Source organism: Apostichopus japonicus, chromosome 20 (assembly GCF_037975245.1).
Source record: "Apostichopus japonicus isolate 1M-3 chromosome 20, ASM3797524v1, whole genome shotgun sequence".
NCBI lineage: Eukaryota > Metazoa > Echinodermata > Holothuroidea > Aspidochirotida > Stichopodidae > Apostichopus > Apostichopus japonicus.
Window position 1 is genome coordinate 33,261,444 of NC_092580.1, and position 27,087 is coordinate 33,288,530.

General features: G+C 36.9%; 1 protein-coding gene across 1 annotated transcript; it reads left to right on the top strand.

Moving 5' to 3' along the window:
- The first annotated feature begins 1,147 nt into the window (after positions 1 to 1,147).
- Positions 1,148 to 27,045, top strand: LOC139962181 (uncharacterized). Its single transcript, XM_071962159.1, has 21 exons — positions 1,148 to 1,308; positions 2,919 to 3,028; positions 4,165 to 4,258; positions 4,927 to 5,157; positions 6,269 to 6,412; positions 9,543 to 9,662; positions 10,939 to 11,059; positions 11,734 to 12,123; positions 12,587 to 12,703; positions 13,346 to 13,604; positions 15,458 to 15,600; positions 16,760 to 16,834; positions 16,983 to 17,132; positions 17,613 to 17,653; positions 18,468 to 18,645; positions 19,064 to 19,135; positions 20,070 to 20,151; positions 20,963 to 21,024; positions 22,057 to 22,168; positions 22,351 to 22,442; positions 22,949 to 27,045. Exons 1-21 carry the CDS (start codon positions 1,303 to 1,305, stop codon positions 23,125 to 23,127), a joined length of 2,778 nt encoding a protein of 925 aa, XP_071818260.1. The 5' UTR covers positions 1,148 to 1,302; the 3' UTR covers positions 23,128 to 27,045.
- Positions 27,046 to 27,087: the final 42 nt, after the last annotated feature.

Here is a 27,087-nt window from a genome sequence, read left to right on the forward strand (position 1 = left end):
AGCCACATTTCACCAAAAAGTACAAAGCTACAGTTATTTTCTCTCCAAAATGACCCGTGTGCAAGAAATTACTTACATATTTGTCAATAAAATGACGAAGATCTATGAAGTCTGTTATAATTACTGAAAGAGCAACTGCGCCACCAAGTTTATCACCAGCGCCACACTGTGGGTTGCGTGTCCGAACTTCGCAATACTCTAGCAAAGAAATACCAGTTCCACAATCACGAAGAATCTTCTTGGAAAACAACGTGAAAACAGTTTGCAGGCAAGAAAGTTTGGCCGTGTATTGTACTATAACACAATTCTCCCACCATATGAAGTATATTTTCAGGTGATTTATACCAGAAGATTTAGTTTTGGGGTGTTTTAAGTCTTACGTGTCCGAACTTCGAAGTCACCATGCTATATGCAGTAGGCGACATTTATCTTTTTCATAACAGTAGGAACTAAGAATTGATATGAAGTTCACCACGAAAACCTGAAAAGAATTTACAAGTTTAACCGACCACAGAAAAAGGACAAATGGTATTGATTCGCGACAAAGTTTTATCGATGCCAATTGTGGTTTGCGTTATCACACCTGCTAGTGCTACTGTCGCCCCTTGCACATTCTTGACAAGGATTAAAAAACCTTTTACTATTACTTACTAAGTTTGGCTAGGCTAGTAACATTCTGTTAGGACCTACTTAAGTAAGTTAACGTCATAGGTTCTTGCCATTTAACAAACAAAACAACACATCCTATAAAAAATAAATCTTAACCAGCAATCCTAACTGTTAAGGCCTAAATTATATAACGGCAGCCTAAATTAGTGTAGGCCTAGGCTAGACGTCCTGACGAGGCACTCAACTGGTTTCGTGAAACGGCTCCCTACATTAGCCCTAAATGCACAATGCATAAAATTACTGGTAAGATTTAATTTTTCACGCGCAAAATTGATGGTCTACCCCGACAGATATGGGTCCCAAAATAAAATGAAGTAATACAAAAATTGTTATCGTAGATTTATATAGCCAAAGGAGAAAGTTATATGATGTTTTGTTTATGATTCAAGTGGATTGAATTCAACACGAAATTGTTTACGTACACTTCTAGGAATCACAAACAGCAGAGAGACTGATCTGGTGGTATGGACATAAGATAATAACTGCACCGTTCAAAAGTATGAACTCAGCGTAGCCAATCATCCCATCGGCCGAAGTCCTAAGATGAAGTTATGACAAACAGAATTCGATACAAATTGTGTAATATGATGCATACTTACATAGTTTTGTCATTTGCAGGCTGAAATTTTGAAAATGGAGGTAAGTTCTGTGATGTATTTAACGTAACAAATTTTAATAAATCACAGTTTTTAAGTTGTGATGTTGTTACATCAAGCGCTCCAATACATACAGTACTTTCACGTTAAGACTAGTGTAACAGTAAACCTAGGCCTTGGCTGTATCCTGGCTTGAGTTGTATAATCTCATAAAAATTGGGTTATCATTATTTCTTTGTTAAAATGTGAGACAGCACAATTGTTCTGATGATGTTGATCACTCCCTCTCCTTTAGTCTAAAAAAATCACTGTTTTATAAGTTGTAATGTTACTGTTATCAGCCATCAAAAAGAAATTGCCTGTACCAGGACCAAATATTATGCAGTCTACTTTAAGTTTAATTTAAAAGAATGAGTCTGGAATTCACTTGGATTGACCTTAAATGTGTTCAAATACTCTCCTTCTCTTTTAGCAAATATAGCATGAAAAGAAAGAATAACATGGGAATATTTCTTTCATTCTTTTTATTGGACACAAGTAAATATCAGTCTAGCAGATGTACAGTAACTTAAGTAAGAAAGCTAACACAAGAGAAGCTACTTTGATAGTGATGATTTGGACATTGATTTGGCTTCACATTTGTGAAAACCCATTGGGACATTTGCTAGCACATCACATCAAGTTTGGCTTAGTTCAGTTATACGTTTATGGTAAAATCATAAAAGTTCCAAAAGTGCATCATAATACAATAGGTCCCTTGACTAAATTGCAACTGGCCCATGTAGCCCACATCACACAGCTTGTCTCTCCAAAATTGTGGGGAAGATATGTGGCAATCAATCATGTTTTTTATGTCGAAAGCTATTATCAAATGCTTCCAACATGTTATGTATAGTGATGCGAACAACTTGTCTATTTTTTCAGTAAAACATATTTTTAATAAATTTTAAACAAAGATCAAGAGAATTATCATTTTCGATAGCCTATGTACATCACTTAATGTTTGCCATTGTATGCTTTATCTGAACATCATACTAATATTCTGGCATGCCTTATTTTGATGATCTTGCTTTATAGACACAACTGAATCTACCTTATTGATACAGACTGCTAGGGTACTTTGTTATTAATATTTAATATTATTCCTTCTTAATTCCTTATTGAAGAAAGTGCATATAGCAAAATGCACATGAACCATAGCTAAATAGTATTGGGGTAACAAAGTTAAGTTTAGGATGACATGCGAGCTTGTTAATGTTGTACAGAGTTGGAATTTAGAAACCACCAGTGGGACCTAAACTGTTATCTCCCTGTTATAATATAATTGTAAGAATTTACGGCACCATTGATTGATTAATATGAGAATTTCTGTCAATGTGCAAACTACTGTATGTGTGTTGAGCAGAATTTTATAGATCACTAACTGCAAATTAATGTACTATATTTGGGGCATTCAAAGCAACATTGATCAGATTTCATGAATGAAAAGTGATAATACAGTTTTTGTATACATGACCATTTTCATTATTTTACTGTTGAGCAAAATTCATAACTCTTAAAGGGAAAGAAAAAAGCCTTTACTATTCAACCCAGAATGTATTTTCTGCTACTTGTATAAGGCATTACACTGGTGCTATCCATGATCTATTTCAGAGTTCCATAGATGAATTACTTGCCACCTTGGCAGGAATGGGATTTGAGCTTGAGCAGTGTCAGGCTGCAGTGCATGCTGGGAAAGTAACGGTTCAGTCCGCCGTTGACTGGTAAGCATTCTACATAGAAAAATGTTTACACCAAACATAATCGTTTCAAAGGCTATTTTTTATTATTATTCATAAATAGGTGTAACCTAAATGCAGATAACAAACAGGTCACTTGCAGACATTTTTCAACTTTTAACAATTTGTAAAGGATGAAAAGTGTTGCATGTCATCCTTATAAATATGATCTGTCCTTCTTGGTTCTTGGTTGATTCATTGCAATTTATAAAACAATGCATCAACATTATCTTTTAGGCATGGCTTTTGGTGCTAGCAACTTCTTCAGTTTAGCCTCAAAGCCTAAGGAGCATTCCAGACGAATATTTTAATGCTGATTGAGTAAAACCCAGTAAACTTTTAGAAATATGACTAGTTCACAAATTTAGCTGTTGCATTGTACACTGATACTGTATGTCAACACTAAAATTCTGTGTAAAGTCATCCTCTGAAGGCCAATCGGTATTGACCACAAAATATGCTAGAAAGTGAAATATTGGTCACTCATGTTCAACATCAACAGGCATTATACTGCCACCACAGAGCATTTGTTCCTCTCTTACTCTTAGACGTTTGATTGTCCAATTGAACCCCCTGCCCCCTCCCCCTGAGTCAGAACCTCCAGCAGAGTATTTCTGAAACTTCTAGCAGTTTATAATATCCTACTTTTGGGCGCAACACTGATGACCTTTAGCTTGCAACACACCTTTTAAAATGACACCATCTTTTGTACCACATTTTCCCTGATGACATCACAGACCAACCATTAAAGTTCCAATACATTGATTAGCTTTCGAGAACTATCTGTTGTGGTTTTAGTCCAAGTTTAGTTTAGATAGGGTGGAGCTGTAGCAGATGTATGTAAAAAAGAAGAAAGTGCAGATATTATTGTTTTAACATTTATAGCTATACTATGTACCTTACAGTGTAAAACCTATATCTAATTCTTTGTCTTGTTTAACAAGTGTCCCAACAGGAGCAGACAGCTTGATCATTTTGCTAAGATTCGTAGTCTCTGCGTATGGACCATTGAACCCCCAACCGACCGTTGTACTAGCTACAGTATTTCCTTCCCTTGTGTGGAAGGTAATTGCTGAGGTTATTTCATTTTGTACACCGTATTTCTTGATATTTATCCTCAGGATTCTTCAAGGAGGTGCCTCCGTTCAACAAAGCACTACAATCCCATCCAGAGCAACGCCATCACTTAGCCTACGATCGGTCTCTAGTGGCGAGGTTTGTTTCTACTCTACTCTTCTCTTGTTTCAGAGGGCCGAGTTAAATGATACTGACCATCCTCACTATTGGACCATTGGTCAAACCTTGTCCATATTCCTTTGCATCCAGGTAACAAGCTGGTAGCAAAAGTTACCCTGTTAATGCAGATGGGTGTGTGGGTCAGCTAAATTAGAAATCTCTTCACCAGATATTCATGAAAAGAAATGATTTGGATAAATTGTAGTAGGATTGTCACAAGAAGTGCTTTTTTTTGAGAACCTCTGCTGACTTTGAAAAGGCAGCATCATACAAGAGGTGGCTTGCTATGCATCCGACGATTGGGATTATCATTATAGTTAATAATATATTAATATTATTATTATCATAATTATTATTAATATTATTATTCATTTTCTTAATATTATTATGATTAAAAAGAACAACAATAAATATAACAATAAAATAAAATGTTTAGGCAAAAGAATAGTTTATTGTGTATTGCTGAGAAACAGGAAGTATCACAAACTTTGTAGAGAATATTTGTTAAAGTCTTAAGCCTGAATCAATGTGTTGAGAAGTTTGAGTGTCACAATTGAAGGCAACCAGCTTTTGATTTACTAAATTATTAAGAGGAAATTGGCCTTAATTATGAGGTGTTTTACATCACATTCGTCATCCTCTCGTAGGGAACTACCTCATCTAATGACATCGCATATCCATCATTCATGATGCCGCCGATCGGCACAGAAAACACCATTCCTGCATCAATAGATGAAACCCCATCGACAGCAGCTAGCGGGGTGGTCAGTCGTTTCCTCCTCAGCGACGACAAGAGGGAGGATAAAAATCGGTGGGAGAAGAAGAAACGTGAGGAAGACACGTCTTGGTTCAAAGAGAAGAGAAAAGAGGAAAAAGAGGTAGGAGGATATCATGACTTGATACATTACCATAGCAACCATTGGTTGTTAGGTAACATTCTCAGAGATGGAATCTGTCCTGAGGTGAATGTGTTGTCAACAGTAGATGTGTTTACGACTGCTTGTTTGCATGAAGTGACTCAATGAATTGAATAACAAAGACTAACCAACCATCATCTCTGTGCTAAGTGGTAGACTTCTTAAATTTGAACAACTCCCCCCTCCAAAAAAAAATCCAGCCTGTGGAATTCTCTTCTTAGTGATTTCAAAATGTGCTCTTCAATTGGTCTTAATGTCAACTTAAAACCTATCTTTTTAAGCAAGTTTTTGATGTCTAATCTGTTGTGCTTTCTTTTTGCATCTTTAAAATATTTTATTCATTTAGCTTCTATTCATTCTTCTTTTATTGTGCAGTGCAACAGCAAATTTTTTTTTTTTATAGTTGGGGCAATTTATAAATAAATTATATTATTATCATTAGATAGAACTAAGATAAGCTGAGCAAAATATTATTCCTAGTTTTTTGGTTTACGCAAGTTACTGAAGACTTCGGCAAAGTGTAAATATGACAGATTTAGGTATGAATTTCTATGGATTTCCTGTATTTATTGCAATGTAGTAATGGTATGGAAGAAGTCTATACTACTGAAGTTCTTAACAAAAGCTTTAACCGGCAACAGTTTTCAGTATCAACACTGTTTATGTGCACCTTGAAAATATGAAAAGGAAAACAGAGAAAATGCCATTTGGTGGCACCTCCTGGTGGCTCTGTGAATTCACAAATTGGCCTCAGACAAGACAATTAAGCCTGATACCTCCCAAAGGCAACAAGACTTTCCTGAGATAAAAAAAAGGGAGTTGTTCATTACAGATATCTAAGGATTGTAAATGTTGCTATGGTGGATTACCATGGCAACTTTCATTTTCTTTTTTACAGACGAAAAAAAGGCATAAGTAGGTGGATAACCTACGGCAACCATTTACTCTGATTATCATATTTTCAAAGGTGTAAATTTGTAGTTTGAAGCTTTGGGAATTGGAGGCTTTTTGAAATCATATCTATGTGCAGAACTTAGGTTACCCTGGTGACTGGTTTTGCTTTTCTTTATAGGCTAAAGCCAACATACTGAGAGAAATTCAAGCAGATCGAGAAGCTAGAAAAACTAAACTTACTGCGCAATTCACAGCACCGCCATCGTCTACTCCAAAAACATCTCATGTGGGGCATACAACTGACAATGGATGTACTCTTCAGGTATGCACAATCATATGAAACTGTTGCTATGAAATGTGGTTGGGTGGGTGAGGGGGAGGGGAAGGGGGGATGGAGAGGGCGAGGGGGACGAAAAGGGAGAAGGAGAGAAAAGGAGATCAGCAGAAGTAGGAGGAGAAAAGCTGATTTACTAAGGTTAACGTTCTCACTGAGTAACAGCCGTAGTTTATCTTGCTATGTTTGGTGGTTGAAGCAAAGATTTTTGTCTTCATGGGAAAATTATAACCACAATATGAGGTTAAAAGTAGTAACAAGTTTGAATTATTTTTTAATTTGTGCATTATATATGGATCAGTGGTATCCATTGCTTACAGTAACTGATTTTAATTGTGGAAACTGGACATGGGGAGGGTATGTACCAAAATCTAGGGATTACACCCACTCTTGCTCTCCCCTCCCCCATTCCCTCCTTACCCCCCCCCCCAAAAAAAAATTGTTATTTGTTTATACTTTCTGAAACAGAATTCTAGTTTGAGTAAATTATTTCTGTGTTGTCTTACTTGTCTCTGTAACTCAGCCACATCCACATTTGGGCGTTTAATAAAAAAATCAGAACCTTTGATTTACTAGTTTATAGAATTGTCAAGGAATGTTAAGTCACATGAAAAAAAATGTCATAAGTTGAGAAATAAAATCACAAGTTTCTACTAATTATGGCTTTTAGTTAATTCTTGATCAAATAATTAAGAGTCAAAATACATCATCACACTTGGGCAACATATACATTTCAATTAAAGGAGTTTTGTATCAAATTATTTACCCCTATGTCATGTTTAGCTTGTAGTCAAGTTGACATGAATGTTAATCATGTAAGGTTTTGTAACATTAGTGTCTATAGCCAAATAATTCATTTTTCCGGGGGGGGGGGGGAGGGGGTGGAGAAGGTAAAATTGGTGTAATAAAAGAACAGATTTGTGAAGCATTGTCAGGTCTGTTTTTCGAGAAAAAAAATTAAAAAATTGTAAGAAGTGCAAGATCAAACTGCCTGTTTATTTCACTGATGCAAATATCCCCCTCCCCAACTAACCCCCCCCCCCAACAAGTGAAATCAGGACTTGATTTTGATGAAGTTATTTGATCATGCTAAGCCAATATGAACTAATGACCCTTAGCACTGTTGAATTATTTTCCAAGGCATATAGACAATTTCAGTAAGAAATCAAGATCAGCTGTTGATTGATGAAGATGGAAGGGTTTTACATGCAAGAACACTAATAATCTATTTAAATAATCTATGATAATAAATAATCCTGCCTGGATTTCAGTACTAAAAATAGTTGTAAATAAAATTTACCTCAATGCTTTAATGCAGCTATTGAATTTGGTTGTAAATTTTTAATAAGACTACCAAGCATTAAATGAATAAAAAATATATATATTTTCTTTTTGACAAGAGAAGAAGTAGTGAAGGGGGGAAAGAGAAGCGATGTATTTCTGTTTAGCTGCTTCACTTGTTTAAATCTGAGACTTTGATATGAGAAATCTTACCCTGGTAGATAACTTTTCATAGAATGTATTGTTGAGATCGTGAGCGTGACGCCAGCATTTTTACAGAATCCTCAATTATTCAGAGACGAAAAGGACAATCAATTAAAAGAATGAGACTGTGTGTAAAACAATAGAAATATTTAGCAGTAATAATTAAACATTTATTGACATGTAATCAAAGGAAATCTTCGAAAACCCCTTTTTGTTAAATATTGTAATGTCTGTTACCTAGGTAACTCTCTTTAATATCCTTGCAACAGTGTGAAATGGACAACAGATGAGGAAATTGTGTGAAAGCCATGAAACATTGCGGGTAATGTTACAAATAAAGGAAGGGCTCTTAGAGTGTTGTTACTGATACACTTACAGACATAACAAACAAAATGTTGAAATTGTTCTTATAAATAAACAAACTGCAGTATACCAGGAAGCTTTGTGGGCATGTTTTGGGATTCTCATCCACAGTGATAGTTGTTGCCAGGGTGACAGACTCCCGGAGAAGTTCTTGTTACAACTGCATTAAACTGCATTGTCAGCAGATCCACAGAACTCTCACTAAATTTACTTTGCCGGATGGAGAAGCCATACGAACTATATTGTGAACTTACAAAACTATATCGAAAATTTATTTACAAAGCACGGTGTTAATACTTGTAATTCTGATTAAACTGTGGAATATCTTTAGGGTAACACCAGTAGATTGAACTAGCCTATTAAGCTGTAACAGCCTGTGTAAACCGCACTATAAGCAAGATTGTAGTTTGGTAGTTGGTAAGAGAAGTGAGGAGTATTAAATAGTTGCTACTGGTCATTTGTGGTTACTTGCCATAGGCAGGCAAGTAGTAACCTATGCAGTCAAGTTGGTGTGTATGTAATGTCCTAGCTTGGAAACATGTTATCTCAAGATAGGTAACCTCTGTAATAGTTTTACACAATTTTGTGTAGGTCAGACTTCATTTAAGGTCACCAGGGTCAAAACTTGAAATCCTTGTAAACACGATATCTGGATAGGAAACTTTATTGCTCTCATGTCATGCATGTGGCTTCCCTACAATGAGTACAAGAAGCTTGTTGTTTTGGGTGGAGGTCAAAGGTCATTTGGGGTCATGAAAGGTCACACTCTGTAAAATTTACAAACACATACCTTGCAAACACAATATCCCCAAGATACTGTAGGTTACATCATATAGCTCATATTTGCCATGTGACTTTCTTAAAGTGAGTACAAGGACCTGATTATATTGAGTGGAGATAAACATTCACTTGGGATCAGCAGAAATCCAAATGTCCAAATATCAAATTGTTAACTATTACAAGAGCAAATTAGGCTCTTTGTTGTTGCAATGAGCATGCAATATAAATTACCAACAACAAGCAATGTCCGTCTGTCTTTCTTTCATAATTGTGGTATTATGTCACATGATTCCCTGTCATCAAACCATATAAACACTGACTCTGGTTAGATCTATACTGCTCTCCATCTGCAGTATGAAATTCAGCCAGGGTTAGCTTGCAAACTACTCTTGTGCTGCATATGAAATGTATTTTAAAGGCAACTAACTGCTGGGAGGGGTTTCCCTCTGGTTATCATCAGTAATGATTCTTTGATATTCCTCTCCTAAAGATTCGGACGCCATCTGGAAAAGTTCACAGGGAGAAATTTACGGCCCAGTGTACCCTTTACAGAGTTGTTGAGAGATTGAGAGAAGCAGGAGAAGACTTAAATTCTGTTGATTTTGTCCAGGTTAGATATCTTCTGCTTTTCTGTGACTTCTTCACATCTATTCACCAACCTATGTATCTCTCCTCCAGTGTACATATTGGTGTTCTTTTCACCAGCCTACACATCTCTCCTACAGTGTATATGTTGGTGTTCTATTCACCAAACCTACACATCTCTCCTACAGTGTACATATTGGTGTTCTTTTCACCAACCTACACATCTCTCCTACAGTGTTTAAATTGGTCATGAGTAGTGCACTACATTTGTCTGGACAATTAAATTTGCTTTTGGGACAACCAAAATGTAAGTCCTGAAAAAGATCTTAAGAATTTGTCCCATGTATATGTATTTATATATTATGTATTTTTTAAATTTTAATGTGTGAGTGTATTAATATGTATATTGTTTCAAGTTTGGCATCCAATTATTCATGCCTTTGCTCAGTAATTATTATTATAGAAAATGTTCTTCTTTGTGAAGGCAAGTGTGATCTTCGTTGTCATGGATATGTACTTTTTATATAAAACACTTAAATTTATGTGCTTGGGATATTATAGTGAATGTGCTTGATAAAATGGTTGAAGTTATGTATATATCTGGTAAATAGAGCTTGTCAAATTACAGTGTTGTATCTGGTGCATGAAACTAGTCTACCCATGAAGAATATTGGTTGCTATGGATACTGTGCTTATGTTCTGTTACATCATTCATGTTGTTAATGTCATTGCGTTACCAGGAGGTCATTCTTGAACTTGAGACTGGTATGTAGGCTGTTCTAGCTGACTGTTAATTTGTTTCGCTTTGAACATGTCATTTTCCTGTCCTTAAGATGAGTTTAATGCTGTTTTTTGGTAAAAAAGTAACTCTGTTAGTCATCAAATATTCATGGATATGAGCCACTATGTGGATGACAACTTCAAAATTTAATTTGATATAGTAACTTGTTTATGATCAAATGACTAAATAAGGTGTTAATACTCATTTTGAATAGCCAGGTGTGGAGCAGAGAAAGAAGGGATGAGTCCTGTGTCTGCTATGTGCCTGTTATCAAGTGTTTATCATTGAATATATCATATAGAGCTATCAGACCTGTAAATTGAGGTGGCAACATCTTACAAATTTGCCCTTATATGTTTAGTTTCATAGAGTAAGTTTTTTTTTTTTTTTTCGTAAAGATTTTATCAAATTTAGAGAAAGATTCATTAAAGTTTTCCTGGAAGAGTCTGAAAGATTGCTATTCAGATATTGGTAGTGAGCCTTTTTGTTGATATCTTTTTTGCTCTTTTCTTGTCATTAGCCATTTCCTCCAAAGACATTTACGGAGTCGAAAGACTTTGATAAATCGCTATCGGAACTCCGCCTAACACCTTCAGCTTCTCTCGTAGTCAGACCAGCAAGGGATGAACCACCTGTGAAAGGTGAGATGTTAAGCTGGTCACCAGGTGGTTTGGTGGATTGATTGAGTGTGATTCTGCGATCAACAGTGAAAGGGATGATGGGGGGAATGGGGGGGGGGGAAGGTGTGAGACTGAGGAAGATATTGAAGAGCCTTCTTTGCTTGTATGGAAAACAAAAGTATAAATTTAGTACCGAGCAACAGACATAGAGAGATACAGAGGCAAGGGGAATATGAAAGGGAGGTGGGGTGGGGGAGGGGGTGGTGGAATGGAGTGGAGGAGAAGGGAGGTGAGAGAACTAAATCTTTGCACAGATTAGCCCATATAGTTGTTCAGTGAGTCGTAGTCCTCAGTTAAATCGGCTAAATAAATATACAACCAAAAGGTTGTAGGTGACTCGGAGTGACCAATCGGAATAGTTAGATTGCTTAGGGTCTGGATAAATTTTAGTTCCTGCCTAAGAATGATATGGTATAAATGAAGACGTTTTCTCGATTTGAACTCAAGGATTTTCAAATGTGTAAAAGAGTGACAGCTGCAGTAGTGGATAGGACACTTGGAAATTTAGGCTTCACATAGCATGCACCTTGACCCTCCCCCCTCTTCCCCACCCATGTAGGAGCCATGACCATGAAGCAAGGTAGAGTTTAACTTGTGTTTAATCCTTCATATGTATTGTCTTTTCTCTCAATCAGTCCAACGACAGGATGAGCCATTAGATTTTGCTGGTTTGGATAGCGTCCAGTCCACCTCTCAAGATGAGGCAGGTTGTTCAGATTTATCTGAAAGTGAGAATGTAGAAAATTTGGAAGAGAGTGTGAGGGTGAACGCTCCCACCCATGAGGAGGAGGAGGAGGAGGAGGAGGAGGAGGAAGAGGAGGAACAGCATGAGTTAGATTCTGTTGGGGGCGGGGTAGGGTTCAATCTGCCACCAGATCTTCATCTGCCAAGGGAGCTGGTGGACCAAGACAATCGGTTAGCGCATCCGAGAGGCGGCCCGCCACACAGACACGATCAGTTTAATCAAGAGATCGAGAGACAAGCAGGGTTTGTCAATGAACTTGGGCTTGGAGGTTTGATGAGAAGTAAGAACTGAAGGGAAAATAATGTCAAATTACATAGTAATGATGACCTGAACACATTTATTTTTGCAATGTTGACAATTTTTTTGGTTACTTGCTATATGCAGGTTTTACTGTAGTGAAATGTGTCCAGCTGCTTAATGAGTGTAATGTACAGGGGTGCAACCACAATGTTTGTACTGGAGGGGAGGAGGGGGGGCAAAATATTGTTGGTAGCCCCTCCCGTTTGAGAATTTTTTTGTAAAATGCTGGGTGCTTTTGATGCAAATATACTGCAATATTTTGAGTTGAAGAAAGTTTAGCTGTAAAGGTTGCCCCCTGGTGATGTTACAGTTAGGGCAGTATTTCATTTGCCAAACTTTGAACATCCTAATGAAACGTCATGGTAATGATTGACGTAGTGTTACATTTATTCTTTTGGAGAAATTCTTGAATTAATTTTGCCCTCGTGGCTGTTATCTTGAAGGAATGCGTGGACCTCATGACTGGGGAGAGGGTCAGAAGTTACAAGGAGATGCAGCAGGGCAAGGTCAGGAGGATGGGGAACAGATGGATGTGTCACCTGACTCAGCCGTTGTAGCAGGTACTGGTCTTCAATCAAAGTTGAAAGTATTTCTTAGAATTATTTCAACAAAACAGTAGATTTTCTACCTTATTTTAAGCATCCCTATTAAAATGATAAAATATTAAAATTTAGGCATTTTTATTTTCATTAGTTTGCTTTTGAAAAGTATTATTACTATATATACTATTACAACAAAAAGTTGAAGATTGTTTCCGTTGCCCCTGACTTATGCTAGAAATTGCCAAAAAATGGTTGCACACATTCAAAGTTTCAACATGCATTTTATCTGTAACTTAAGCCTTATGTAAACACAAAAGTCAATGCATCTTTACATGCTTGGGCTCAATTAACATTTAGATTTTAATTATAACAAGTACAACGATTGGAAACCAAGCTCTCATAATGGGCCAAAATTTTAGCAAATATGTACATTGTCCAGAACGTGTGATTATTCAACACACAATAGTATAAAAAAAAGACTGTTTTAGACCATTTGATTGATACATAATGAGTCCTTAAATGCTAAAGACCAACCACTTAAAAGGTTTCTTGCAAACTTAAATCCATATTAACATGCTAAAATGTGGAGCCAATACTAATAATCTTGAAATTTACTTGTTTCTTGGCAATTTTATAGTTCTCTCTGGACTCTTTTATCAGCTGCTGCATTACAACGATTGACTACAAGTTGCCATGGTAATGCTGAGGTCACCGAGGGCACTGCCACAGACAAACCAATCTCCTCCCTCTCGGACATGTGTTTCAAAAGTGTTTTGAAGTCCATCGACACCAAACCAGATCAACAAGCTACACCAGTTCATCTGGAGGCTATACCCAGTCATGTGGCCGTCAAACTCTTGAACGAGCTCAAGAGATCTGGTAGCCTGAGACCGAAGATTCTTCAGCTATTTCTGCCGTGGTAAGAGACAAGACTACAGTCCAGGGATTAAATGTGTGCTTATGTGGGATTTAATTGTGAAACAAATACCATTGAACAGCTATTTAGAGGGAAAACTGTATCATGGAATTATGGATTAAATGACACCATAAGAAAGTTAATGATCTTAAGTGTGAACAAAATCACAGATTTCAGATACTGGTAATGCTTGCCCAGATGCTAGTGTATGTTGCATGTCTCTGAGGTACTCATTTGAAAGAAGAACAGTAATTAAATGAACTGAATGTGCTAGCATTGTATAATCTCAGTCTGAGGGCTGGAATTAATGAAACATACTACCATTGTACAATTTCTGTTTGTGCGCTGGAATTAATGAAACATGCTAGCATTATACCATCACTAAATAGAGAACAGGAATTGAAGCAACATGCTAGCATTGTACAATCTCTCTCTGAGGGCTGGAAATAGAGCAATATGCTAGCCACATGCTAGCATTGTACTATCATTGATAGAGAATAGGAATAAATGCAACTTGCTAGCATTGTACAATATCTGTCGGAGGGCTGGAAATGGAGCAATATGCTAGCCACATGCTAGCATTGTACTATCACTGATAGAGAATAGGAATTAATGGAACATGCTAGCATTGTACAATATCTGTCGGAGGGCTGGAAATAGAGCAACATGCTAGCCACATGCTAGCATTGTTCTATCACTGATAGAGAATAGGAATTAATGCAACTTGCTAGCATTGTACAATATCTGTCGGAGGGCTGGAAATAGAGCAATATGCTAGCCACATGCTAGCATTGTACTATCACTGATAGAGAATAGGAATTAATGCAACATGCTAGCATTGTACAATCTCTCTCTGAGGGCTGGAAATAGAGCAATATGCTAGCCACATGCTAGCATTGTACTATCACTGATAGAGAATAGGAATTAATGCCACATGCTAGCATTGTACTATCACTGATAGAGAATAGGAATTAATGCCACATGCTAGCATTGTACAATATTTGTCGGAGGGCTGGAATTAAAGCAATATGCTAGCCACATGCTAGCATTGTACTATCACTGATAGAAAATAGGAATTAATGGAACATGCTAGCATTGTACTATCACTGATAGAGAATAGCATTTTACAATATCTTTCTGGGGGCTGGAATATGCTAGCATTGTTCCATGTGTGAGGGCTGGAATTAAAGCAATATGCTAGCATTGCACCATCACTGATATAGAATATTAATTAAAGTAAAATGCTAGCATTGTACCATGACAGACTGTATGTAATGTTTATTTGGCTGTGTTTAATAAAGGAGTGATGGACTCCAAGACTCAGTGACATGCCTAGTTTAGCGATATATATCAGATTACAGGTAATAGTGTTGATTACTTGGTGAAGTGATCTGTCAAATTACCCAAGTTGGTAATATGGAATATGCACCAGATGAACTACTTAGGATAACTGGTTAAAGCTGGAATAAGTTACTGTGATCTTCTATGGTAACAAGATATAGAGTGATACGCTCTTGCTGATGTAGAATACAGACCGACAGGAGTGTTAAATACATGTAAATACTGCACTGAACATTGCCATGTACACTTATACCATCCACACTGCACAAAGAAGTATTAAGCTTCCATTAACATGTTGCATATCAACAAAGGCACCAACATTAGAAAACCAAAAGGTTGGATTAGTGGCTGCCCACATCTGAGGGTGGTATGAGTTAAATGTATTACCTTCCCATCGACTGAAAGTGTGTTACCTTTAACCTTTCACATTGATAACATCCAACAAAGTACATGAGATCTGATTTGTTCCATAAAATGGTTGCCATGAAGACTCCATTTTGTTTTCCTGTTGTCAGCCATCTGCGGGATCTCTCCCTTGACTGTTACAAGTATGCAACCAATGATCTTCTACAGTGTGTAAGCAGACATGCATTCCTCACACGACTTAGTCTGACAGCCTGCCAATTCATCACTGACCAAGGACTTCTGTCATTAACCAGTGAGTAACTCATGCTGCTGCTCCCTATTAGGCCTTTCTTAATACTGCCCTCTCTTGTTTTACTTATTCAATGCTTTATCTTGTGTGTGATTTCTGGGAGCTGCTACATGTGAGTACCCAGGGTGATTTTCAAGCAGTAGGGGCATAGCATAAACTATTAGAGTAGTTAAATACTCATCTGCTGGAATTGGCCTAAATGATATGTACCATAGAAAAACATATAAAGAAATTCCTTTCTTAGTGTTAGTAATTTATGATTGGTTCTTTCCTGTGATAGGTTCATTAATATTCATCATTTTGTGTGTTTGTGTGCGTGTGTGGATGTGCTGGTGTGTCTGTGTGTATGTCTGTCACAGCAAAACCAATCACAATCTTTACCAGCATATCCAATGGTAGTCTTGAACCTAGTAAAAGCCTGTAGTGTGGACCTGCCTTGGGTAGATATGAATCTCAACTCATATCATCAGGGCGCATAATCATTTGTTTCATCAACAGTTGTAAATATTTTCCTTGATTCGACGCAATTTGCTAAGAGAAAGAAATATTTAAGCCTTCTAGCTCACCGTAACAATTTTCCCCAGAATTTGTTTTATATTCTTAGGGTTCATGTTTCCCCAGAATGATATTCTTAGGGTTCATGCTACCATCAAATCACCTGCATTGCTATATAGATTACATATTGATCACAGCCATTGGTATTTAGTTGCAGGTATTCAGGTATGAATATGCATTGATCCCATAATGATCACCAAACACAGTCTTTGCTTTTCAGTTGCAGGTTTTCATTTATGAATATGTATTGATGACATAATGATCACCAAACACAGCCATTGGATTTCAATTGCAGGTTTTCAGGTATGAATATGTATAGATCCCATAATGAACGATCACCAATCACAGCCATGGATTTGATTGATTGATTTATAATGCCTATTCTGCTTACTGATTAATTCCCAATTAACTCCCAACTTTCTCTGAGTTGATGAAGATTTTAATTGCTTCAACAATCTCTCTAGTCTTATTTACCTCGTCATCATACTGCTCATGATGTGACAGTTTTCCTTGCTTGTATTGTAAAGCATGGCAATACTTGTCATCCGTAGTCTGGGCATGGTCTATCATATCACCAATTCTATTTGTTACAATGGTTTTCTTTCAGGTTTGAAGAGGCTCCAACTTTTGAATTTGTGCAATAATTGGCAAGTCACAGACAAAGTCTTTCATCTTGTAACTGGTGAGTTAACTCTTTCTTTAACTCTTAAACCAACTTATAGAGGTTTCTCTCATATCCTATTTACTCTCACAGAGGAAGTTTGTGGTTTCTATTTCACCAAAACATAATTTATCATTACTTTGCATGGTTCTGCTTTCTTCTTATGCAGAGCTTGGTAATCTTACAACTCTCATCTTGGAAGGGACATCAGTAACAGATGCAGGCTTGAAAACATTGACTTCTGGTAGTAACAAGATGCTCACCACTCTGAATTTGAACAGAACATCTGTGACTGACATTGGGGTAGCTTCCCTTACTAGTAAGTCTTTTAGCTCTCCTCCAGACTTGCTTCAAGTCATTTTACCTCTGTATGATTTAACAATCTCTTTGTTTATCTCCTACCTCTCCTCTTCCCCTGTTGGTTTCTTGCTTTCTTCTCTCCATTAATTTTGTCCCTTCTGTTACTGTTACTTGTCATTTAGCCTCTGAAGAAGATCCTGCTAGGATCGAAATGTCAGGCCAACTTACTTGTACACATTCTCTTACACAGGCTCTCTAGTGGATGAGCAGTTTGCTAACAGTTTTATTTTATAAGTCATTCATTTCTTTTGTGTCAGTTTTGTGGGTGATGTCCTACATTTATCACTTTTTGGTTCTCCTAGTTGTGGGGGATCACCTCATAAGTGAGCTAATCTTGTTGCTAGGAATTGATATTACAGTCCATGTGTCTATCAAAAAAAGCCTTTCATGTTTATCTGGTATATCTACATATATTGTCTCTATTCTTTCGCCTGATTAGATCTTCCAAATTTATCGGTGCTCGGACTAGAAAAAACTCTGGTGAGTATTTTGAATGGTTCAACATTGAATTGTCATATTTAACCTTACTTCCAGTGTAATTTTCATGGGATCTGTAGTTGTTTTCCGTGACTGATTGTTGCTAGGGAAACATAACTAACGTATTTCATGGTTGTTCCGTCGTCATGGTTTCCCCAATTGTGCTAGAATATCAAATAGTGGCTACTCACTGTCCGCTTCCAAATTGTGTACAACCATACTCTCGGAATGAACTAATTTCTTGAGACAATCAATCATGTAACTAACACTTGCTTCCAGTAAATATCTGTGAATAATTTGGATTGATGGATCCTCCCGAGTTTTGAAAGCAGGTTTATTGTTCTAAAATTGATCATTAATCACTCCTCTTTGTAGGCAGCATTATTGTACCTTCACTCTCAAGAGATTCATTTTTTGCCTTTAAACTTTCTGTTGACTGGCGCATATACACACGTTTACTTGGAGAGGTTAACATAAAATGGTAACATGATAGGCTTAGGGATGTTGAATTTAAGGTAATATAAACTGAATTGTATGGGTCTTTCCATCAGTATTCCTGAGGTTTTTCAAATAAGTGAGACATGTATAATTCTGTGCAATTAAGTATGCTTTATTAATAAAGCTACCAGTCATAACAATGTATGTATTTGGTGAGACATCTCATTATAGAGTTGGTATAAAATATTACAAAAATTGCCAAAATTTCTGAAACCAATCCTTCAGTTGATTCTGTGTGTATTACCTACCCCCAACAATGCCACTAATTTGTATCCATTATTTAATATCCATTCTTTCATAATTCTTTGATTGCTCACAGATTAAGCATCTAGAGGGCGTCAGTGTGTTATGTAAACTTCGTTCTCTGAACATCTCAAGGAACAGCCTAGTTGGCACGTCTGAATTTAAGTGCCTGCAGAAGCTGACAGGACTCTGTGTGCTCAATGTTGGTCAGATGGAAGATATGATGGGAGATGCAGTATTATTCTTTCTAGCAGGTGAAGATACAATGCATATGCATATATGTAAATGCATATATGTAAATGATGCTTTCTGCACTCAGTTGGGACAATATTCTATATAATGTACTGTCATGTTCTGCCACTTGTTAGCACTTGTACTGACAGTATGAGAAGTATGAATAGTTTGGTTTGATTAGATGAAGGTTAGGAACTGCTCATACTGTCAGCACAAGTGGTTTGAAGCAAGACATGAGAGGACAGTATAGAGTGGTATTAGCATTAAATCCTGGTCTGAACTGGCTGCATTATTAACAAGCCTTTACTGCAGATGATATCAAGTACTGGGAGGGTACAATTAGTTTTCTAGTGGAGTATGCTGCTGTAGTCTACACTACCTTCACAGACTTTGTTTACAATACTGTGTTATAATATTCTTTATCCCATTTCTTCACAGGCCTTGGCCTTAAACAGCTTACTTTACCAGACAGGCACACTACCACTGATGAGGGTTTGAAACACATTAGCAGTAAGTATGCAAGAATACTACACGGTTGTTTGGGCTTGAAGCATGTAAATTATTAGTATGTATTCATTCTTACTGATGACAAAAACTAACACACATTAACAATGAGTATGTAGGAATACTACTCAGTAGTATGGGCTTAAAGTATGTGACTTGCTAGTATGTGTTCATTCTTGCTGTGAGTATTCACTAAAACCTAAGTCAATTCAAAGTTAGCACAGGTAGTATGTAGGAATACTACTCAGTAGTATAGGCTTAAAGTATGTAACCTGTTAGTATGTGTTCATTCTTTCTGTGAGTATTCACTAAAACCTAAGTCAATTCAAACTTAGCACAGGTAGGTCTGTAGTGGTTCACTATTTTATATTTGTTGACTTCTTTCTCTAAATGCTTTCAAAATTGTTATCATTAAAGAAACGATAACACCAGCATAATTGAGCCAAGTCACATATCAAGAGAACTACCGGAAAAAAGGTGAACTGGACTTTCTTTCTCTGATAGAGAATTAATTATTCACAATCAGAGCAAAGGTTCATGGAACCTTCTACTCCTTCCATACTTCCATTCCTTTCCATTCCTCCCATTACTTTGGCACTTGAGAACTATCTCTTTAAGAAATTTGGCTAATGTCTTTGGTTCTTTGCTTTCAGGTGAATGAAGTGGGTTGAAGAGGGGGAGGGGGGGGTAGTGAATGGCAGGATTAAACAGTCAAAACATGCATGTATGTTATCCCAATAATTCATGGGGTACAAGATAAATATATTACATGACCAAAGAAACGTCATTGCTGATACTGTGAGCCTTGTGGCATTTTGTATTACTATGATCTTTGGAATTTGTAACACATAAAAGTGAAGTCTACCTGTTACATTTATCAGGAGGACCCGAAAAAAACAATGGAGTAAATTTGTTGTCATTGATTTTCATTGTTCTGCAGATTTACCTTTGGTTACCTTAGACCTGACAGATTACATTCATATCACAGACAGAGGAATCGAACATATCGGCAAGATTCAAAGGTATGTCTCTATATGTATTAGTTACCTTAGACCTGACAGATTACATTCATATCACAGACAGAGGAATCGAACATATCGGCAAGATTAAAAGGTATGTCTCTATATGTATTAGTTACCTTAGACCTGACAGATTACATTCATATCACAGACAGAGGAATCGAACATATCGGCAAGATTCAAAGGTATGTCTCTATATGTATTAGTTACCTTAGACCTGACAGATTACATTCATATCACAGACAAAGGAATCGAACATATCGGCAAGATTCAAAGGTATGTCTCTATATGTATTAGTTACCTTAGACCCGACAGATTACATTCATATCACAGACAGAGGAATCGAACATATCGGCAAGATTCAAAGGTATGTCTCTATATGTATTAAGACTCCTTGTGAATAAGATTTTCAGAATGACTAAATGAGACACAAAGACCCGAAATTAATTTCAAAATAATATGTAAGATGGTGTTGGAACAAAACTTGGGACTAGAATGCATTCATCATAAACCATCTGTAAATTATTAACACAATTCTGCTTTAATTTTACTCTGCTTTACTCTGCTAGTAAAGATGTCTGTTATCCACCTGTTAAATATATGTATATATTTGACAATAATATATAATAATAATAATAATGTATTGTTTTTACAACAACTATGTTTCTTGTGCAATTTCTCAGCCCTATGAACCCATCCCCCTCATCGCTGTATAAGACCATTTGTAGGGGATTTTGTAATATAAATAAATAAATTTTAAGTAAATAATATTTAAAGATTTGCATTTTTACTCTCTCTCTCTCTCCCTCTGCAGTCTGAAGAAATTATCTCTGTCAAATGTGAAAGTCACAGATGCATCGATGCATCACATAGCAGGTAAGTGAGGCCTCACAATCATAGTTGACAACATGCATAAATACCTGTGAAACCAGTCATTTTAGTTAGGGAGGCAGTAAATTCCACCGTGTTCTCCCAAAGTTGGATGTTTAATTTACTCCCATGGAGTAGATTCCATCCCACATCTCTTCTGCCTCCTCCCCCCCCCTAAAAAAAAAAAGAGAAAAAAAGCATAACAGAGTTTTTTAAGAAGGTTATGACTGCCTGTATTCACAACATACAATCCAAGTTTGGATCGTGACGTTGACATTAGAAATTCATTACCTTATGAGGAGTTTTGTTCAAAGTGATGGTGGCTGAAAGGTTGGTGGGCTGTCATCCAAGGAGCATTGCATAATTTACCTCAATGAATTGGGTTTGTAAAGAAAATAAAAGTAAATACAAAAAGCTTGCTAAAGTTGTCAAATACAAGCTCATCTGTTGTACAATGTTGCATGACTTGGACTGTCTTGAGACTTGTTAAAGTCTTCTGACTGGCCTTGCATATGTAGATATGAAGGAATCTGGATGGTGGATGGGGGGAGGGGAGGGGGGGAGGGGAGGGGGAGGTTCCTGATGTTTATGTTTGACCCTCCTTTAATTAGATTCCTACTCAGTGTGTAAGTGTAGCTATTCAGCCTTCCATATGTGCACATTGTGGTTGCTTAACATTCTCAAATAACTGTCATTGAATCAATTGGTTATATACTGTTGGGTCCCCTCCCCCTCCCCTCCTCCACCCCTTCCCTAAAAAACACTGTCAACAACAAGCACAGATTGGAAAGTTAAATGAGAATTGAAGAGCGAGGAAATTATTTGCTAACAAGGACTCAAACCAGTTACTGCTGGAATATAAGTACACCAAATAAAACACAAAAAGAAGCAAGGATCAAATGAAGTACCCCTGTACCTCTCACAGGACTAATCCCTCCCCCCCCCTTTCTACTGATATTGTCTTTATTCTATGTCTTGATGCATCCGCCCATCCTTAAAGTCTTTCAATATGTCTGTTTATTTCCATTTCTCGAAAAGGTTTATCGGAGCTTATAGATTTGAATCTTGACCGGACTCTGGTCACTAACACTGGTGCTATGCAACTCCATTCTCTGAAGAGACTTCAAGAGCTTAGTTTAGCAGAAACAAAGTAGGTTTACCATTTTGATACTTTATGTGAAGTGTCTTAATCCTCCAATTATGTACAGAACGCTCAGAAATAAGTTACCTTCCTCTGCAAACCATTCCCAAGTGTAGACTTGGAGGCATTATTATTTTGTCATGAGAAAAAAAAAAAAAAAATTCAATTTCTTCAAAATTTCTCTTTAACAGAATTACCAGCAAGTTGTTAAAGAATGGCTGTTTGAATAAATGTGTACATCTGACACATCTTAACCTCAGCAGGACAAACGTATCCAGCATAGGTATGTTTCTTCAAACTTTCAGAACAGTCACGGTTTGTGATGCTTCTTACATGTGTCAATGTAATCAACAATTTTTAATAAACTTTTAGTTCTTCACTCTGGGTGATTATGTATTGTTTTTTAAATGAAGTTTTCAATACCTTCTCCGACAAACCTCCACAATTGTGACCTGCCAACCGCTGATTGTCACACCCGTTCCATTTTTCATTACATTTACTTTGCAAACAAGTGAGAATAAGAAAGATAAGGACAAAGTCAATCGCTCTGTCAAGTGAGTTTTTCGCACAGAAATACAACTTTTATGCCAAAATATTTTGTAAAGTAAAATGAAGCAGATATGTTGTAGTCAACAAAACCTGTAAAAGCAGTGATCTTTTGAGCCAGATCATGTTATTGCTGCTTTAGCAAGTTACCAAATAATATTTTTAACGGGGTAAGAAAACTTTGATTTTGTTCTCATTGGACTCATGTTCTCTGCCTTTTTCTCTTCTTTTTTTCCATGTCAGGAATAGAATGTCTGATTTTACCCAAGCTGACTCATCTCAACTTGGATCAAACCTACGTCAAGGCAAGCGAGAAGGAGGAGTTGATGAGGAGATGTCCATCAATTAAAGTACTCCGTCTCACCGGATTGAAGGAACCTCCGAGGTTTCTCGATGACGAGGATGATGATGTCAATGACTAGATTCTGCTAGAGTTGACCTCTTCTGGATCTTCATGATTCCGTGGAAGGGATTTACAGCAGTTGCTGATTGCTTGAGTGATATTGTGTGCTTTGAGAGGTATTTCTGAGGTTACCAATGATTATTTGTTGGGAGTGAGAGGGGGTGGAGGCGGGTGGGAGTAAATTGGGGTTTTACTAATGTAAAAACAGCAATCTATAGTTGTTTTAAAGTTGCTGACATTAACATTTTATCTTTGCTAGCGGCCCACCAACTCTGTGTTCTTTGCTTAAAATCATTAATATTTCAAGCCGCCTGATCACAGCTTTGACACAACTCCGTCTTCATTACTTGGGAAGACCATGCTAAGTGGAGCAGTGTGTGTGTACATAAGACTACAACTTATCAATAGTTTGACATTTTTAGCTAGCACTGACAAAAACTGAACATGTAATTTTTTTTCCAGACTGGCAGTTGTCAGTGTGCAGTGGTTGTTTCACAACTAAAGTTACCCAGTATTAAAGTCAAATGTAACCAATCAAGGGTCAGTAATTTGACATGTGACCTTAAGGAGCATGGATCATTAGCAAAAGGCAGTCTTTTGTGTACTCTTGTCGGTTGTTTGGTGTGTCAGGGGTCAGTTGTTGGACAAACAGGTAGGTCATGACGGCGTAGTTGAGTCCAGTCATGATCAATGGAGCAGTGTGCGGCGGGACTTTAAATAAACTGTGCTTTATTTATGACATGTTAGCTTTTGCTCAATCAAAATAGGTAGAACCTATATTACAGCTTTATACTTCTGACCCTGATTACAGCCACAAAGATTATACAAACAGGGCTAAATGTTAATTAAAACTTTGATCTGAGTCAACAATCCTCTGTTTGCTGCCCTGCCCCCTTAGTGACATAAGCAGACATGACAATCCCATGGGGGGGGGCATTGCAGATTGGAAGGGGTCGTGTTCTTCGCTGTTTGTACGATGGTGGAGAGTAACCTTGCACTTAACTTTAAGTACTGTGTTAAATATATACTATATGTAGCTGCACTGATAGACACTGTACATGCCAAGATTATGAACGTCAAATTGTAACCACTTTTTCCAATAATTTTAGTCCACACAAACTCAGCAAACATGGCTGAAAATGAATACATTAGAAGGAGGAAACATCAATTTGTATTTTGAGGTACTTTCAGAAAGGATTTCACCTAAATAAGAGAATACTGTACATTTCAAAACTTGAGCAAAGTTCGGAAATTTAACCCTTGCTCCGAGAGTTTTGACTCAAGACCTTTGCAAGTCGAAATTGATCTTATTCTGGCGGAATATGATGAAACTGTGGATGAAATCACAAACAGTAGATGTAGGATGGAACTAAACCACAGATCAACATCAGAGAAATCATCATTAATGTTGTCATTAAGGTTAACATTTAATGCTCTTAGCCAACAAAGTTACCGTATACCATCCTACATCTAACAGACTACTTTAAGAATTGTGATTTGTATATGAAAAATAAACTTGGGGCTAGGTTTTAGTTGATTTGACTGAAATAGTTGCTAGTGAGTTATGCCAAATAAATATATTGAGGAAAACATAACAGTTTTAACACAAAAGAAATAACTCTTTTTATTATTGCAACTAAATTGTTATTTCGTAGCATTTTTGCCAATTTCTATGGTGGAAGTAGCTATGTTTGTTACAACCATTGTTAATACAACTTAATCATTCTCAATGAAACAATATTAATTCAAAGTTTCTTTCTTTTTTTCTGGTGTTTGGCAATTTTAAGTGCAACACAGTGCTTTCCTGATGAGTAATGAAACATGTGTAGAGCCTAACATTAGCCTACCACACTTTCTCAGCAGATGTGACTAGGCCTAACCTAATTTGCTTGTAAGGTTCAAGGCAGACGATGCTATTGTCATCCAGTGAATAAGTTTCATACCAGCTGAAGGAGCAGAAATATGGATAATGATATGAATCATATTATTAGTAAATTAAATCGAGGATCTCATACTAGTGCGTAGGAAGTCAAAACTGACATTGTATAATGTGTGTGTATTTGTCCGTTCTGTTACTGTAACTTGTCATTCAGCCTCTGAAGAAGATCATGCTAGGATCGAAACGCCAGGCCCTCTTACTTTCACACATTGTATAATTTCATGTGTAACAACAAAAGACAAAAATCCAGCATTAGTGTAATACCGATTTATGTGAATCAGTGTGTTCATTCAAGGTCTGTTTAAATGCCTTTGATTGATGGGCACCTTTAATTTCACATAATCATAATAAAAAGTATTCTTATTAATCATTATAATATTGAATGAAAACTCAGGGTTCTTGGAACAATTTTACACTATCAAGAGTTACTTCAATATATATTTGTATTATATTTGAATTCCAGTGTTGTAATAGCTTATTCCTTGAAACATTTCTGCAGCTTTATGCAAAATAAATAAAATTATCATATAATCGTCTTTGGGGATTTTTGGGGTCATATTCAAATAGTTTTTGTATGTGTGTATTTGATTGCTGGCTATGAAAAATTGCTATTTGCTTTTTTGATTCATGAAATCAGGAACCATGCATAAACGGGCCTACATTCTTAATGTAATCAAATTACAGGTTCCTTTTTATGAAGGACCCCCTCATATCCCTCCTAATGACCCCACCCTCATCCCCATACAGGTATGATGCCAGCTTTTGTCTCCATTTTAAGATTAAGAAAAACTAAGTTTAATTGAGTGACGTGCACAGAATTTAAAGGTGGGGGTACCAAATTCTAACTTCCCCAATGGCAGACTAAGTTAGGTAGAGGGCATTGTGGATGAAGAGGGCATTAATGGCAGACAAAGTTAGTAGAGGGCGTGAACTGTTATGGATGTGACGATGTATGGGGGGTTCTCGTCTAGAAAAGAAAAACCTTAAAATTTTTCATGAAATCAGGAACCTTGCATAAACAGGGACAAATTAAAACGAATGACAATTGACTTTGCACAGGGTTAATTATCATTCGCGAATGACAACGAAGGACAGTGGTGAGAAGAGATAGAATGATTAAAGGAGTGGAGTAAATGCGGTTTTTGGTTTTCTGCGCAAAAATGATTTGAGGACAATCGCATGTTACGTGGTTGCAGGGTTTTGGTGTAATTAACGGATAGAAACCACAGGGAATTTTTTGTGTGAGAATGCGCTTGAGTGCTGTGCTTTTTACCTCTGTAGATTTATATAGAAAGATAACTGAAGCCGTTTCAAGATCATAGTATTGTTAGTTTCTAACAATTAATATCGGAAAAATGACGTTAAATTTACTTTTTCAAATCAGACTTACAATTTCGCTTACTATAAAGTGCGTTTGTATCTTGTCCGTACTTTACTAGATCTGTAAGCCACGCACTTCGCGTCCACTCGGTTTGCGTGGCTTTAATATACCCACGAAATCTGAACTGTGATATCCGGTTGAAGCAAATGTCTGTGCTGCACTGTCATTCGTTTTAGTCAACGCAATTTTTTAGTATGTACAACTTATTGTCATTCGTTATGTGTAACGCAATTGTCATTCGTTTTAGTAACACCCCATAAACAGACCAACATTCTGAACTATCAAATTACAGTTTTCTTTTCTGGAAGTACCCCTTCTTATCCCTCCTGACGACCCCAGCTTTTGTCACCATCTTAAGATTCTTTAGTGACGTGCACAGGATTTTAAAAGTGGGGGTGCCAAATTCTAGCTTTCCCAATGGCAGATTAAGTTAAGTAGAGGGCGTGAACTGTTATGGATTTGACGATGTATGTTTCTTGCCTAGAAAAGAGAAACCTTAAAAAATTTCCACATGAAATGGTGTTTTCTGCTGTATATTTTTTATTCTCTTTTGCCAAATTTTGTGTAATTGACTTCTAGATAACAAAGATAACAACATTACATCAGTCGCTTCCATTCATTACTTATCCTTGCGTAAAATGTGTTTGCTGACTCTGTGA